Here is an 18520-nt window from a genome sequence, read left to right as displayed (position 1 = left end):
TTGGTTATTCAATCTATTATCCCCATCAGTTTGATATCAGAATTGATCAGTTCAGCAAACAATGACGTTTCATATTTAACCCTTTCAAGTTTGTCTTCATATGTCCATGTAATTTCATTACATATTAACCGTATATCGATGGCATGATTGACCTGTGATGATCTGTAGGGCCGTGATCATTGACCATTTACATTACACAATAGGTCTGAAGCGTGCGCTCCAAACCGCGCGCTCTGCAGTAATAACTATAAACAATAACTGATGGCCCACTCTCCCGATCGCAACAGATAGTTCAGATGAAAAGGTCACAGATGAAAAGGTCACAGGTTCGGTGGATTTACGTGGATTCATGGACGCACTCACACAACACAGACTGTCCATCTTTGGATGACGAACACATCGTACTGCGCAGCACATGGCAGGCACAGGACACACACACACACACACACACACACACGTGTCAGAGCTCTTAGGAAAGCAGTTTACCGACTTGGCGTCCACATGTGCAAATGTGTCAGTGTAACCAATGGGCAGATAATTGATCTAGCTTGCTCTCGTTAACACACACACACACCACTCCCCTGTGTGTTACGTAATCTACACTGATCTAGTCAACTCAATCTGTGAGCTTTGCTGTGTGTATGTGTATGGTACAGTAACTGAATAGCACTGAATGTGTTTGTAGGTATAGTAGATTTCACACTAATCTAGTGGAAGTAGCTCGCTGATATGAACCAGCTGTATTCCTGTGAGTGTAAATCACAGGGGGGGATGGGGGGGGGGGCAGCTGAGGGGAGGACAGCTCCTAATAATGTCTGGAATGGAGTGTAATGGATGGAAACCATGTTTTTGATACCATTCCATTGACTCCATTCCAGCCATTATTAGGAGCCGTCCTCCCCTCAGCAGCCTCCACTGGTGTGAATAGGCTGTGTGCACGCACACGCATGCAGTCAGCAGACTAGAGTGTTTAATGCCTTATAACGTGACAGCTGGGCTGTATGGCCATTACTTGAGTCGATATTATGGCCGGCAACAATTTGCATCATCACATAAGCTTCTACAGGTAGAGATTGGTTTTATAATCACTGATTAAAAAGATCCAGTCAGCTCTGAGCCTGTGTTATAATATGTAAAGACAGTTCGGTGATACAGAAAATCCTTTTGATGAGTGAGTGCGTATGTGTGTGTTAATCCGAGGCTGTGTTACTCACTATACCCGGCATCTCTGTTGGTTTGTTAGTGCCTGTCTGTCCACTGTAGGCTTAGCTCACGCTCAATCACTAATCTAACAACACACACACATAGAGACCCACAGAGAAGGGAAGATAGAGGGATAGAGAGAAATACCTAAAAAGATTCTGCCAACCTGGTCCAGATATGTACAGCTTCAGCCAAGTCTAGCTAGTAGCTACTTTAGTGTATTAAATCAAACCCCTGTTGTTTGCTCTGACTAGATTCCCTCTTCATCTCTTCTTCCTCCAACACGCCACTCTGCCTGAGGACTCTCGCTCTCTCGTCGATGGCTATAACTCTGTCCTCATTCCCAGAGTTCCTAGCCCAAACACCATGGATAACCCATATCCTACCCACCAACTCACACAACTCAGGGCGAGTCCATGAATACGGTACACAGACAGACAGAGACAGACAGACAGACAGACAGACACAGACAGAACAGTTGATGTCACAGAGACAGGACAAAGAGAGAGGGAGAGAGAGAGAGACAGAACAATTGATCTTGCAGAGACAGGATAAAGAGAGAGGGAGAGAGGCAGAACAGTTGATCTTGCAGAGACAGGATAAAGAGAGAGGGAGAGAGACAGAACAGTTGATGTCACAGAGACAGGATAAAGAGAGAGGGAGAGAGACAGAACAGTTGATCTTGCAGAGACAGGATAAAGAGAGGGAGAGAGAAGCTTTAGAGCAACACCCCCAAAGTGAATAAATGCCTTTGAGCATCATTCATGCACAGAGACATCAGAGAGAGAGGAGAGAAGGGAAGAGGGAGAGAATGGGGAGCATAGAAAGAGATATCAGCGGCAAAGGGTGAGACTCCTGTGGTTGCCCTGACAACAGAAGGGAATGACAGCTGCTAGGCTACCCCTCACCATAATAGCCAATGGAGCATCTCAGAGACTAGGCACCCATAATTCAATACATTGAGGCCTTTCCTCACCCTCCCACCCTCTCTCTCTCTACCCCTCTCCCTCCTTCGCCCTTCCTTTCTCTCACAGAGGTAAGACCAAGCTAATTTCAGTGATGTGGTGATTGGTGATTGGACAGTAGTATGAGGTATGTGCGCTCTCTGATTGAGGTGGTCAGATAAGGCAGGCTCATTGTAGACATTAATACTGTATGCATCCAGACTGAAACAGTGTCTGTGTAGCATGATGCCCTGGGAAACAACTGCAACATTAAATGAGAACTCAAGCGCTTGTTCCCTTAAGGCTGGCTCATTTAATCACCTATTGTAGAACTATTGCCCTGATTGTTTTTTTATTTGGTCTGAGAGGACAGTTTTTTGTTTTTTTTAATCACATTTTATTTTTCTTTAAAACAACAATACTAACGTGGGCGTTCTGGTTAGTGGTTGCGCTCGCCCCCACCCGCCCTGAGATGCCGGCAAGGCCCCGCTCATAACCACCAGGAACAACACACACCTCTCACAGCATGAAACCAAAACACAAAACATAAATAGTGAAACACAAAACATCCAATAATCCCATCCCCACCCCTGATTGGAAGACCTTTTATACTGTACATTTGTGTATAAAAATTATTCCAATCAATTCCACCTTCAGACAGCCACAGATCAACCCATCTCTCCCAGTAAATCACCATTCTACCATTTCCTCTTCTAATGCATCCCTCCATTCTCCCATGGTGTCTCACTAGGAACCTCCCCATCATTCTCCCATGTTGTCTCACTAGGAACCTCTCCATCATTCTCCCATGGTCTCTCACTAGGAACCTCTCCATCATTCTCCCATGTTGTCTCACTAGGAACCTCTCCATCATTCTCCCATGGTCTCTCACTAGGAACCTCTCCATCATTCTCCCATGTTGTCTCACTAGGAACCTCTCCATCATTCTCCCATGGTCTCTCACTAGGAACCTCTCCATCATTCTCCCATGGTGTCTCACTAGGAACCTCTCCATCATTCTCCCATGTTGTCTCACTAGGAACCTCCCCATCATTCTCCCATGGTGTCTCACTAGGAACCTCCCCATCATTCTCCCATGGTGTCTCACTAGGAACCTCCCCATCATTCTCCCATGGTGTCTCACTAGGAACCTCCCCATCATTCTCCCATGTTGTCTCACTAGGAACCTCCCCATCATTCTCCCATGGTGTCTCACTAGGGACTTGAACCTCCCCATCATTCTCCCATGTTGTCTCACTAGGAACCTCCCCATCATTCTCCCACTGTCTCTCACTAGAAACCTCCCCATCATTCTACCATGGTGACTGACTAGGAACCTCCCCATCATTCTCCCATGGTGTCTCACTTGGAACCTCCCCATCATTCTCCCATGGTGTCTCACTGGGAACCTCCCCATCATTCTCCCATGGTGTCTCACTAGGAACCTCCCCATCATTCTCCCATGGTGTCTCACTAGGAACCTCCCCATCATTCTCCCATGGTGTCTCACTAGGAACCTCCCCATCATTCTACCATGGTGTCTCACTAGGAACCTCCCCATCGTTCTCCCATGTTGTCTCACTAGGAACCTCCCCATCGTTCTCCCATGTTGTCTCACTAGGAACCTCCCCATCATTCTACCATGTTGTCTCACCAGGGACCTCCCCATCATTCTCCCATGTTGTCTCACTAGGAACCTCCCCATCATTCTCCCATGGTGTCTCACTAGGAACCTCCCCATCATTCTCCCATGTTGTCTCACTAGGAACCTCCCCATCATTCTCCCATGGTGTCTCACTAGGGACTTGAACCTCCCCATCATTCTCCCATGTTGTCTCACTAGGAACCTCCCCATCATTCTCCCACTGTCTCTCACTAGAAACCTCCCCATCATTCTACCATGGTGACTGACTAGGAACCTCCCCATCATTCTCCCATGGTGTCTCACTTGGAACCTCCCCTCATCATTCTCCCATGGTGTCCCCATCATTCTGGGAACCTCCCCATCATTCTCCCATGGTGTCTCACTAGGAACCTCCCCATCATTCTCCCATGGTGTCTCACTAGGAACCTCCCCATCATTCTCCCATGGTGTCTCACTAGGAACCTCCCCATCATTCTCCCATGGTGTCTCACTAGGAACCTCCCCATCGTTCTCCCCTCCCCATGTTGTCTCACTAGGAACCTCCCCATCGTTCTCCCATGTTGTCTCACTAGGAACCTCCCCATCATTCTACCATGTTGTCTCACCAGGGACCTCCCCATCATTCTCCCATGTTGTCTCACTAGGAACCTGCCCATCATTCTCCCATGTTGTCTCACTAGGAACCTGCCCATCATTCTCCCATGTTGTCTCACCAGGGACCTCCCCATCATTCTCCCATGGTGTCTCACTAGGAACCTCCCCATCATTCTCCCATGTTGTCTCACTAGGAATCTCCCCATCATTCTACCATGGTGTCTCACTAGGAATCTCCCCATCATTCTCCCATGGTGTCTCACTAGGAACCTCCCCATCATTCTCCCATGTTGTGTCACTAGGAATCTCCCCATCATTCTACCATGGTGTCTCACTAGGAATCTCCCCATCATTCTACCCTGGTGTCTCACTAGGAACCTCCCCATCATTCTACCATGGTGTCTCACTAGGAACCTCCCCATCATTCTACCATGGTGTCTCACTAGGAACCTCCCCATCATTATCCCATGGTGTCTCACTAGGAACCTCCCCATCATTCTCCCATGTTGTCTCACTAGGAACCTCCCCATCATTCTCCCATGTTGTCTCACTAGGAATCTCCCCATCATTCTACCATGGTGTCTCACTAGGAATCTCCCCATCATTCTCCCATGTTGTCTCACTAGGAACCTCCCCATCATTCTCCCATGTTGTCTCACTAGGAACCTCCCCATCATTCTACCATGGTGTCTCACTAGGAACCTCCCCATCATTCTACCATGGTGTCTCACTAGGAACCTCCCCATCATTCTACCATGGTGTCTCACTAGGAATCTCTCCATCATTCTACCATGGTGTCTCACTAGGAATCTCCCCATCATTATCCCATGTTGTCTCACTAGGAATCTCCCCATCATTCTCCCATGTTGTCTCACTAGGAATCTCCCCATCATTCTCCCATGTTGTCTCACTAGGAATCTCCCCATCATTCTACCATGGTGTCTCACTAGGAATCTCCCCATCATTCTACCATGGTGTCTCACTAGGAATCTCCCCATCATTCTCCCATGTTGTCTCACTAGGAACCTCCCCATCATTCTACCATGGTGTCTCACTAGGAACCTCCCCATCATTCTCCCATGGTGTCTCACTAGGAACCTCCCCATCATTATCACATGGTGTCTCACTAGGAACCTCCCCATCATTATCCCATGGTGTCTCACTAGGGACTTGAATCTCTCCATCATTCTCCCATGATGTCTCACTAGAGACTTGAACCTCCCCACCTGCAACCTTTCTGCTGAAATTGCCCCATAAATGTACATTTTACCACATTTTACATTTGACAGCAGCACCCTGACATTATGGCATAACAACTATTCCTGGACCCGACTACAAAAACAAGCCAACGATGGACAGTACCAAGAGAGATGCTCTACTAATTCTGTTTCCGCATGGCAGATTCTGCACCGGTCTGACTGTTGAATACCCCATATACTGAGCATTCTGTTTGTAGCGAGAATTTAATATAATAGCTTAAACTGAAAAGAACTATCAGTTCATAATCCCGATGCCATGGTATTGGGACATCGGAAATCTGTTCCCAACTATCTTGAATTTTATGCGGCATAGTTGTCAAACCTCTTGACTGTGAAACTGATACATTTCACGATATATATTAGTATTCTTAAGCCATTTAGGATTTTTTTTATTAGTGGCAGACAAATTATACTGAACAAAAATATGAACGTAACATGTAAAGTGTTGGTCCCATGTTTCATGAGTAGAAGTTAAAGATCCCAGAAAATGGCCATACGCACAAAAAGCTAATTTCTTTCAAATGTTGTGCACAAATTTGTTTACATCCCTGTTAGTGTGCATTTCTCCACAACACAATGCCACAGATGTCTCAAGTTGAGGGAGAATGCAATTGGCATGCTGACTGTAGGAATGTCCATCAGAGCTGTTGCCAGAGAATTGAATGTTAATTTCTCTAACATAAGCCGCCTCCCAATGGCATTTTAGAGAAATTGGCAGTACGTCCAACCGGCCTCACAACAGCAGACCACGTGTAACCACACCAGCCCAGGACCTCCACATCCAGCTTCTTCACCTGCGGGATCGTCTGAGACCAGCCACCTCGACAGCTGATGAAACTGAGGAGTATTTCTGTCTGTAAAAAAAAAAAATTGTGGGGAAAAACTCATTATGATTGGCTGGGCCTGGCTCCCTGGTGGGTGGGCCTGGCTCCCAAGTGGATGGGCCTATCTTCCCTGGCCCACTCATGGCTGCACCCCTGCCCAGTCATGTAAAATCCATACATTTGGGCCAAATTTGTTTATTTAAATTGACTTATTTCCTTATATGAACTGTAACTCAGTAAAAATTGTAGAAATTGTTGGATTTATATTTGTGTTCAGTATAATTCATTCCTTTCTCTTTTAAGTAATTTCCTCTTCCATTTTGTGTGGCAGAGCTGTGATGAGTTGGTTATAATTTGGTATTGAGCAGACATCTCCATTCACCCGGATTCATTTGTTGTATGACATAATTCGACCGTCGTTGTTCACAATGTCATTCATAAACAGGGTACCTTCCTTAAACATTCTCTCCAAGAAAATTGGTTCATCCTCCATCAGTACATTGGAGTTTAGCCATATTATTTGCTGTAATATATATTCTGCCTCTTCTGGAGGATAAAATTAGAATTGTAGCCAACTCTGTATAACTTCATTTAAAAATAAAAGATACTTTAAACACGGTTCCATTGTCAATCCATCGGAAATTGAGTTTTAATCTGTATAACAGCACAGAGACCCCTTTTAAACATTGGATGTGCCTCTTTTAGCAGCTTACTGGAAAACCCTGTTTGGATTTAGATATTGTTTCCGTATAATAAAATCTTTAAGAGAGAAGTTTAATGCCTTGATATTTAATCATTGTAGCCATCCAAACTCATATTCATTATATAAATATACCGGTTTAACCTTAACTTGTTTTTCCATTCTAAATTAAATGAAATGTTTTTCTCATATAACTTGAAAAAGCATTATCCTGGAGTTGGTAGAGCCATGAATAGCTATATCAACTGTGATATCACTAGAGAATTAATCAGTGTAATTTCCCATAGACTGACAGGTGTTTCCCTTTCCATGGTTTCAAGGTCCTATCTGTTTTCTATCAAAATTGACAGTTGCAAGATCATTAAACTTTCCTGTAATGTATACCCCAAGCACATCAACAGCACCATCAAGTAATTGGGAGACCACATCGCAATTTAAAGTTTGTGACTTTTAGAGACCCAATCCGTAATATAGTACACTTAGTAGTTGGGTTTTAAATCAGATAAACTGGATACATTATCCAGGTCCTCAATAAGACTGTTCAGGGTTGAAGATTGTGGACTCAAAAAAAAAAAAAAAAAAAACTTGAATCATCAGCATATATTGATACCTTTGTTTCTAATCCATTAATTTTTAACCCCTTACTTTTATCATTGGATCTGATTTTTATCATTAACAATTCAATGGCCATAGCAAACAAGTATGGTGAAAGAGGGCAACCCTGTTTTACACCTCCTGACAACAAAAACATTTTCAGAGAAATAACCATTTGTTATAATGTTACATAAAGGAATGTTATACATTACTTTTACCCATTTTACAAGAGATTCTCTAAAGTTGAAATAATCCAGGCTCTTATAAATAAATTCAAGCCGTACTTTTATTGAAGGCTTTCTCAAAATCTGCTATAAAGATTATGCCTGGTTTCCCTGCATTCTGATAGTTTAAGTATTTCTAATAGCTGGCTGTTATCTCCAATATATCCTCAATCCATCCTTTTCTCACTTTTGGCACCATAGAAAAGGATACCAGAAAGTAGTCAATCCGACTAGCTTGATATTCCCTCTTTTCTGATGACCAAGCGGCCATTAACGCCTTTGGAATGTGCCATCAGCCACTTCTCTCTCCGATGCACTGGCCCCGGGGCCACAGTAAATTGCGCTCACAACACACTATTTAATGGCCTGTTACTACACTGCCAAAAACAGCTCAGCAACACACACACACAAACAAACACGCAAACTCGCACATACACTCGCTCACTCACACACATACATGCATACCACACACACACAACCCATCCGTACATTATTTTTATTCCTGTGTCTCGTTGGAATAAGACCTCAGGCAGTAAAAGTCCAGTCTGTACTTGAGTAGAGCAGGCTGGGAAAAACACAGCCTTAAGAAACTTACTCTGCCCAAGGGCAGACTTCCAGGGAGTTGTGAAAGGAAAAGACAACCCATCCCTTCTTTGCTCTTTCTACGAGTCTCCCTCTCTTTCTCAGCAAGGCAGGAAAACCTTCTCTAGTTAAACAGAGGAGAAAGGACAGAAACAGCATATTCTCCCCATAAACTTGATAGATTAGGCACACATGCGGCACTATACTACATATACATATATATATACATATACATACATACATACATATATATATATATATATATATATATATATATATATATATATATATATATATATATATATATATATATATATATATATATATATATATATATATATATATATATATATATATATATATATACACACACACACACACACACATATATATATATATATATATATATACTACATACATATACACACACACACTATGCAACACTTCACCATACACACACACTATGCAACACTTCACCATACACACACACTATGCGACACTACACCACACACACACACACTATGCGACACTACACCACACACACACACACTATGCGACACTACACCATACACACACACACACACACACACACACAGGGTGGAGCTGACCTTTGTGTATTCAGTACTTAAGATGGAAAGACTAGCAAGGCACTAATGAATAAATAGCGAGGCACTAATGAATAAATAACATTCAACCTTAATAACACCCTCCATCGATCACAATGTCTGCATGTCTGTCTCTCTGTCCGTCTGCCTGTTTGTCAGATTACAATTCTAGCATCTCTGTTGATGTAAAGGGTTTGAAAGCTTTCGCTCTCTGAAATCAATTTTTATTCAGTGAAATGTGCCAGCTTCAGTCAGTGTGTGTAGTTAAATATAAATGAGTGGGGATGGTGGCAGGGCAGAGAGGAGAGGGGCACCGTTTTTATATGACAGATGCCAAATGGACACACACTGACGAGTGATGCTGGCTACAGCGTGTGTGTGTGTGTGTGTCATCAGCACCAGTGATAACAACAACATATGGATTTGTCTTCCATAATGTAAATGCTAGATGCGGATGTTAAATCTAGGCCACTTTCCTTCAAACTGCAAAACAACTATCCTGTAATGAAAATATGGGGCATGTGTAGTAGAAAAGAGTATGTTCTGTCTCTCAGCATCTCCTCTCCCTGCTCCGTAGTCTGTTCCAGCCAGGGTTATCCCGTCCCGGTTGACTCACGGACAAGCCGCCACTCTCCAGCCACGCAAATTAACGTATGGATGGCTGGCGAGAGCCCCCAAACGCTCCTTTCCACTCCAGTGACCGTTACCGACCAAGGGTTTCCATAGAATATGTGGAATATGCCAGTGCCATCCCCCTGCCTTCCCCTTGACTCTCCATCACAAAAGCTGCACCCTTTCCCCTATGCCTACCCTCTATAAGGGATATATAGCTGAATACCAGCTAGACCCCTGACTACATATACTTCTTTACATTTTCACACATTAATTGGGGGGTGGTTTGTCGTATACTAGGATAAATAGCTCGATTTAGTTTTGCATAGCCTATCCCCTAAATGGGTCATGGTATGGGGATCAGCTATCAGTGTTCTTTGTTCTATAAGTATAACTCGTCACTGTATCTCACCCACGACATTACAGTTAAGAATGAACACAAACACCAGGGACAAAACAACTATACCGTGGCAAACTACAGAGTGGGAATGACCGTATAAAGCAATGCGTTTAGGGGCCACGTCCACCACAAACATCTGGCTGCACATTTGCTCCAGACAAAACCGTTAAGGTAAAGGAACCGAATGAAGAGAATCTACTTCGTAAATTTGTTCAACAGTTGTGTTTCATGGACGAGCACTTGACAGAGGTCGCACGCAAAGTTGTGTTTTGTGAAAAGAGCTGCTGTTGCCGTCAATGAAACACCTGCCCAGCAGTACAAATCCTTGACTAACCGGTTTATACCTGGCTGTCAAAACAACAGATACAAACACTGAGTGTATAAATAACAAATTCAGTTAGACATGTGTTGGCTAGATACAAAAAAAATCTAAAGCAATAAATGACCACAATTTACAAAAAGCCTGTCTAACTATGGAATGATCTGAAATTATTCCTAAAGTAGATTCCTAAACATGTCCTGTTGCAATTAACTACAACGTCTCACATGATGTAATGGATACGGTGCACATAATTTCCAAATCAAGTCGCCCCAACACTTGGGACTGCGCTGCACGATGGAACGGTTCCGAACTCGACTCACGGATAAACTATAGCCCAAATACTTTGTTAGCTACGGTTAGTTGGGATAATTCGCATAGAGACAACTGGTTGTTGCTACTCTCGCTAACAACATAGATGATACATATTACCGATATTGTACACTACAACCGCCACGAAGAAGTGCTAGTATACTACCGAATATCAAACGTGACAAATGTTGGCTAGCTCTACAGACGCAGTCAGATACGTTACAGCAAGTCACTGTCATTCCGCAGACGATGTGACCAGGAAGGCATATTTACCATTTCGCCGCAGATGTTATATCTCTCTACTTCTGATAAACTTTTATCCACAACGGTATCGGCACTGGGCATAGTCCCGTAGTTTGGTCCGTGAATGTGGACTTGACGTTCCCCTACAAAAGCAAAGTTACAAACTGTCCATCGTGCTCACGTCGTCCCCGTCCGAGAGCTGTCAATCACAACGGTTGTCGGGTGACCAGTGTCTCCGGAGGTAATCTGCTTCCGAAGCACAGGACAGAGTGCGAAGCCACTAGACTCCTCCCACTACTCCAGGGGGGGTAAATTCATTTATATATTTAACCGACAAAAATTATGATTAGCCAGAGTTGAGCTAGGTGAGAGTGTGTTGCCTATGTTGAAATGAACAACCATCCATGATTAGAAATATGAATATATAGTAAATAGCCTAGAAATGGAGAGAAGGCATCAAATGTCAGTCTCCCCATACATATGTTGCTGCCCATGGGACGACATAACATTTTACTAATGGCAAGTCGAATGAATATAGCACTAGATACGATGAAGTTCGGGGTCATTTTCCACCGAGTGCGAAATGTCTATTTAGCACAGTCCAAGACACCGTGGCCGCGCCTCATGACCTCCTTGATAACTGATATCGTCAGCGCGCTGCACCTGGCTGTGACTGGCACATCTTTGTTTTTAGAGTATTGGTTCCGAAGTAATATCCTATTGGCGAGCCAACTGGTAAATGCAGAGGGTATTTTTTCTTAGTTTTAAGGAATTCTTATCACTTTACAAGGTCCCTGTAACACCTAAAGATTTTGAAATTGTTTTAGATGCCATTTATTATTCATTATTATTCAGGAACGCGTCAAGACCTGACCCTCAGAACCTACCTCCCATTAACCCTGTTGACCTGTTGACTTTGTTTCTCTTCTGGTCCATTCAGCAACAGAGCGATACGAACCTTGTTTCAGCAGGATGTTGTATTATGTCATGCCTTATTGGAACGGTTTTATTGATAATATCTGTGGGGGAAAAGGTTGGATGTTGCCACACACATACCTACTTGTTAACAAAATTAAGGACAATTATTCATAAATATTATCCTGCCAACTACTATATGAAGAAGTTTAAGGAAAACATCAACTCAAATTGTACCTTTTGTAATGACCACCCAGAAACGGTGTTGCAGCTTTTTTTGGCAATGTATTCAGGTAAGTCATGTAAAACTGTGGCAAGACATCAGTAGATGTATAATTAAACATATTTATGAAGATTTTATACTATTGTGGATAGATGTACTGCTTGGATTCTTTACCTACGATAGAAATAAGTTGAACAATTTTATGTAATTAATTTAATTATTCTTTTTGCCAAATTTCATAGTCACAAATGTAAATTTACAAACAAAACACCACATTTCTTACCTTGAAAAATTAATTGAACTGTATTTTATGACAATGAAATACTCTACTAACAAAAAAGCTGTTAGAATTATAAGTGTATGTATGTTTCTTAAGGTCCTTGTGTAATGTGATATTGTACCCCCTAGCCCCACCCCCTAGCCCAAATGTCCTTTGTATATTATTTATATATACTTGTGTTCCGCCATGTAAAAAAATGTAAATAACAAGACTGCCACATCTTTCCACAGAAGCCTCAACAGCGCCCCATGTAGGTGCTTCACTGCATGCATGTGTGCTACGGAGATCGGCTTGGTAAAACAGCTAATAAAAATAGAGCACTTCTACAGCGAGGTAGCCTTGGACTAAGCATGTCACCCTTTGGAAGAGGTAGTGGATATCCCACCCTTGTCTCCAAGGATAAAGGTCCACATAAATAATTCAATAAGGATATCTCTTTTATTGTGTCATCCATTTTTAAAGACACAGTTGGCAGCCCACAGTACTGCTGGCTAGCAGATGAGTCCAGTAGCTGTGTCACGTGACCCAGGCCCAGGAGGTTGTTGTTATTTTACTGTCCATAAACGGAACAGGACATTTAATCCTCAGCTTATTCATATGCAGTCTCCCACCTTTCAGACCCCCACGTCGCCTTCACAAGGTAAACCAGCTATAACATACCTGATCAGTAAACAAACACACACATACAGTTGAAGTCGGAAGTTTACATACACTTTCGCCAAATACATTTAAACTCAGTTTTTCACAATTCCTAATCATAGTAAAAATTCCCTGTCTTAGGTAAGTTAGGATCACCACTTTATTTTAAGAATGTGAAATGTCAGAATAATAGTAGAGAGAATTATTTGTTTCAGCTTTTATTTCTTTCATCACATTCCCAGAGTCAGAAGTTTACATACACTCAATTAGTATTTGCTAACATTGCCTTTAAATTGTTTAAGTTTAGTCAAACGTTTCGGGTAGCCTTCCACAAGCTTCCCACAATAAGTTGGGTTAATTTTGGCCCATTTCTCCTGACATAGCTGGTGTAACTGAGTCAGGTTTGTGTGCCTCCTTGCTAGCACATGCTTTTTCAGTTCTACCCACACATTTTCTATAGGATTGAGGTCAGGGCTTTGTGATGGCCACTCCAATACCTTGACTTTGTTGTCCTTAAGCTATTTTTCCACAACTTTGGAAGTATGCTTGGGGTCATTGTCCATTTGGAAGACCCATTTGCAACCAAGCTTTAACTTCCTGACTGATGTCTTGAGATGTTGCTTCACTATATCCACATCATTTTCCTTCCTCGTGATGCCATCTATTTTGTGAAGTGCACCAGTCCCTTCTGCAGCAAAGCTCCTCTGGTGGCCAATAGAAAGAGAGAGTCACACAGCCGTTAATGGCCATAACGACCGGGCCGGTGACAGGTAGACGTTCCAAGACTGAATGAATCAGCTTGGAGGGAGAGAACATCACCTGGCGCAGAGGGCACGGAGAGCGGCACAGAGGGCACGGTGGGCGGCACAGAGGGCACGGTGGGCGGCACAGAGGGCACGGTGGGCGGCACAGAGGGCACGGTGGGCGGCACAGAGGGCACCGTGAGCGGCACAGAGAGGGTTGGCATGAGTGTCAAGATGGAATCAGATTGAATCTGGCTCTGGAGTAATTCATCCATTAGATACGGAGTCAATTGGAGAAGGGAGAATATGTTGATACATTTGGTGGGGGTGAATCATTAATAAGTTATTTACATGTTGCGTGTCAGAAATACTGCAGCCAGAGACAGTACAATTCCATCAGGAGAGAAGTCATCATGTCTTCTTTACCTTCTCACTCTCAACACAGGCTGAAAACAGCTCCTAGCCTGGCCCCACCTAGCCCCTTCACTGTTGGCAGATCTGAAGAAACCAGGTAAGCAACAAGTCCTCAAATGGGTTTATGGGAGCTTCAACCATATTGCTTCCATCTTTTTCCGTACTATAAACACAAAATAGACTTCTTGAGGCGGCAGGTATCCTAGCGACTAGTTAGAATCCGAGAGCCGACGAGGTAAAAAATCTGTCGATGTGTCCTTGAGCAAGGCACTTAACCCTAATTGCTCCAGGGTCACTAGCAGACCCTGGCCATGACCCCACTCTCCGAGGGTTTCCCAGGGGGAGTTAGGATATGCAAAAAACACATTTCCAATTCACACACACGTATAATAAACACTTGTACATGAAATAGGACAAATATAAGCCCCCACCAAATTATTATTATTAGTAGTATTATAAATCAGGTCAGAGAGGTAGAGGGTACAGGGATTGGGGACAGATCTCGCTGCTTTGCTCAGACCATTTAACTAATCCACTTCTAGTCCATTATCACCTATGTAGGCCTGTTGATTAGTTCAAATGTGTTTGATTTATAATGAGGAATGGAATGTTCATTTGGTCTAAATTGGTGTTTGGCTGCATTGATTTGGCTTGGAGCACCATGTGTGCCCAGGGGAAATAGCTTTAGAACAAACACGGATGCACGCATGCACCGATGCATGCTGCATGCTGCACACACACACACACGCACGCAAACACACACAGTCTGCTCATATAACTCACAATGATCAGAGCACTAATCAGAAGTTCTCCAGACATGGAACTCTAATACAGCTTTTACACTGGTCTCAACTGCAAAACCAAGTCACCGTTTAGTTCCTTGCGCCGCTCTCTCTCTCCCGCTCCTTTTCTGCTGCTTTCTTAATTAATCAGACAGACGTCTCATCCCTCTGAGAGCTGAACTACCTGCAGTGTGTTCGCTCTTTATAAATACACACTCTCTCCTTTGCCGCAACATCTTATCTAAATGGCACTAGTGGTCTCGCTTGATAGTCCATTTCTTTTGAGTTGATAATCCAATTACTCTGAAAGATAAGATTGTCCAGTTTGTTAATATTGACTTTGCATAGAGAGACCGTGGGCTATAGTTCATCTGGTGTGTGCGCGTACGAGAGGTGTTTATCGCAAAGACTGCCATTGTTCCATTTCCCTCTGACGTTGTGTTCGTTCTACACTTCCTGTGCCACTTCCTGTCTCTGTCCCAGACGTCACCCCAATCTGACCTCTACCTTCCCACATGGTTCCGGAACAGAAAATGTAGGTAGAGTTATGGAATGTTGATGTAGAGATCTGGAATGTTTTAATGGGATCCTAATGAAGCCTCTACAAGAGTCATACTGGCTCGTAACTGACCTCAAAGCTGCCCTCTGTGTTTGTGCGTGGGTGATTGTGTGATAATCGTACGAAGAACAAGGAAATCGAAACGAACAGACGATTCCCCCTGGTAAGGCATTGGAACAGACTGCTCTGAGGAACTCTGGCCCTTCTCCTTCCTGTGTGACTCAGAGAGACGCCAGGGCCAGATTAGGTCACACACTGTCTGGGTCTCTGTTACACACACATTGCCTGGGTCTCAGTCACACACACACACACCACACACAGTGCATTGCTGCTCCTCTAGCAGTGTTAAGGCCTATCTGTCCAGACTGGTGATGTGCTGAGCGTAATCGGATTAGGAGAACAGATGCACATATGGGAACACAAATTGTGAATCTGTATTCTCTGTTTCAGTCCTGTTTTTACCCGTGTGTGTATGGAGCATGTGTGACAGACAGTCTGTGTGACATCTTCCCTAATCTCGACGCAGCAACGCGGGTACTCTGAAAAGATTCAGTATACTGAGACAGAGTGAACACACACACACGCTCAGGCACACGCACACACACACACACACACACACACACACACACACACACACACACACACACACACACACACGGTCCTTGTCTCTATGTAATTGGGATAGTGTGGTTGAACTAGTTTGTGGTGACCAAATCCTACACCCTACTAGTTCTGTCCAGAAGAAAAACAACCTCATCTCTCTCAAACCATTATGCGTCATTCTGCATACCCCTTAAATCACTCTCTTCTCCCTCCAAAGCTCGCTCTCCCTCTCCTCTCTCTCTCTCTCTCTCTCTCTCTCTCTCTCTCTCTCTCTCTCTCTCTCTCTCTCTCTCTCTCTCTCTCTCTCTCTCTCTCTCTCTCTCTCTCTCTCTCTCTCTCTCTCTCTCTCTCTCTCTCTCTCTCTCTCTCTCTCTCTCTCTCTCTCTCTCTCTCTCTCTCTGGAAGTGAAGCTGTGTGTCAGTGAATGTAGTCATCACATCACATCTCCTTCTCTCTCTATCTTTTAAAGGCTGACAATCTCCCACCCAGTCCTTTTCAGCTAATGGCCTTTACACAGTCTCTCTCTCTCCCCCGCTCTCTCTCGCGCTCTCTCTCTCTCTGTCTCTCTCTCACATTCTCAATTCAATTCAATTTAATTTAACGGCTATATCGGCATGGGAAACATATGTTTATGTTTAGATAATAAACAAAAGTGAAATAAACAATACAAAAATGAACTGTAAACATTACACTCTGTCTCTCTCTTTCATACTGCTTCCTTTCCACTGCTATCTGATACGACCTGCTGATTTTAGACTACTTTCTGACTGCCAGACATTATTAAACGCACTCAGAGGGCAGGCTGGGAACGAATCAACACTGGGTTGCTAAAATGACATAAGTCATAACAGAACTGTACTAAACTTGAATGGCAGGCGGGGACCAGCATGGAGAGGCTGTAGAGAGGAGAAGGCAGGGAGTGGAATAGACAGCAACTACCTCCTCTCTCTCCTTCTTACCCTTCTCTTGTCCTCTCTCTCTCTCTCTCCCTCCTTTCCCCTTGGACCCCCTCCCCCAAACAGCTTTCCTTTTCAGCCAGACTTCACACTATTGAGAAAGACTTACTGCCCCCCTCTTGCCCCCAACAAAACACCCCTCCTTGCCCCCTGTCCTCCTCCTCCCCTCCTCCTACTATTCTGTTCTATTCAGACCAAGAGTGAAATGGTGGACCAAGAGACCTATCCACAAGCCACTAATCCCTCCCACCTCCACGGTCTCTTTTGTCCCAGCACAGCTGGCAGAAAATGGGGCATATGAATACAGGGCTGGGGGGAGTGACTGGTAGAGGTGGGTGGTGGTAGGAGGGGGACGGTAATATTCAACCTCAGCTGTAAATCTGACTGGACTGTGTGGCAGAATATCATTAAAGAGAGAAAAAGGGTCTTACCAGCGTATATACAGTGCCTTGCGAAAGTATTCGGCCCCCTTGAACTTTGCGCCTTTTTGCCACATTTCAGGCTTCAAACATAAAGATATAAAACTGTATTTTTTTGTGAAGAATCAACAACAAGTGGGACACAATCATGAAGTGGAACGACATTTATTGGATATTTCAAACTTTTTTAACAAATCAAAAACTGAAAAATTGGGCGTGCAAAATTATTCAGCCCCTTTACTTTCAGTGCAGCAAACTCTCTCCAGAAGTTCAGTGAGGATCTCTGAATGATCCAATGTTGACCTAAATGACTAATGATGATAAATACAATCCACCTGTGTGTAATCAAGTCTCCGTATAAATGCACCTGCACTGTGATAGTCTCAGAGGTCCCTTAAAAGCGCAGAGAGCATCATGAAGAACAAGGAACACACCAGGCAGGTCCGAGATACTGTTGTGAAGAAGTTTAAAGCCGGATTTGGATACAAAAAGATTTCCCAAGCTTTAAACATCCCAAGGAGCACTGTGCAAGCGATAATATTGAAATGGAAGGAGTATCAGACCACTGCAAATCTACCAAGACCTGGCCGTCCCTCTAAACTTTCAGCTCATACAAGGAGAAGACTGATCAGAGATGCAGCCAAGAGGCCCATGATCACTCTGGATGAACTGCAGAGATCTACAGCTGAGGTGGGAGACTCTGTCCATAGGACAACAATCAGTCGTATATTGCACAAATCTGGCCTTTATGGAAGAGTGGCAAGAAGAAAGCCATTTCTTAAAGATATCCATAAAAAGTGTAGTTTAAAGTTTGCCACAAGCCACCTGGGAGACACACCAAACATGTGGAAGAAGGTGCTCTGGTCAGATGAAACCAAAATTAAACTTTTTGGCAACAATGCAAAACGTTATGTTTGGCGTAAAAGC

The 18520-nt window shown here is 43.7% G+C and overlaps 1 protein-coding gene across 2 annotated transcripts in view; it reads right to left on the bottom strand.

The window, feature by feature from the left end:
- Window positions 1-18520, bottom strand: part of LOC139393221 (transmembrane and coiled-coil domain protein 3-like) — a 38026-nt gene that overhangs the window by 12964 nt on the left and 6542 nt on the right. The window contains exon 1 of one of the 2 annotated variants that reach the window (XM_071141665.1): window positions 11091-11303. The exons of the other annotated variant lie outside the window; for it this stretch is intronic. Coding sequence (XP_070997766.1) covers window positions 11091-11162 — 72 coding nt within the window. The 5' untranslated portion in view covers window positions 11163-11303. Of the gene's footprint in view, window positions 1-11090; window positions 11304-18520 lie in introns of those variants that run through there. 2 annotated transcript variants of the gene reach the window in all.

The sequence above is a fragment of the Oncorhynchus clarkii genome, chromosome 33 (genome assembly GCF_045791955.1).
Source record: "Oncorhynchus clarkii lewisi isolate Uvic-CL-2024 chromosome 33, UVic_Ocla_1.0, whole genome shotgun sequence".
Lineage (NCBI taxonomy): Eukaryota > Metazoa > Chordata > Actinopteri > Salmoniformes > Salmonidae > Oncorhynchus > Oncorhynchus clarkii.
This window is presented reverse-complemented; position numbering and strand designations above follow the sequence as displayed.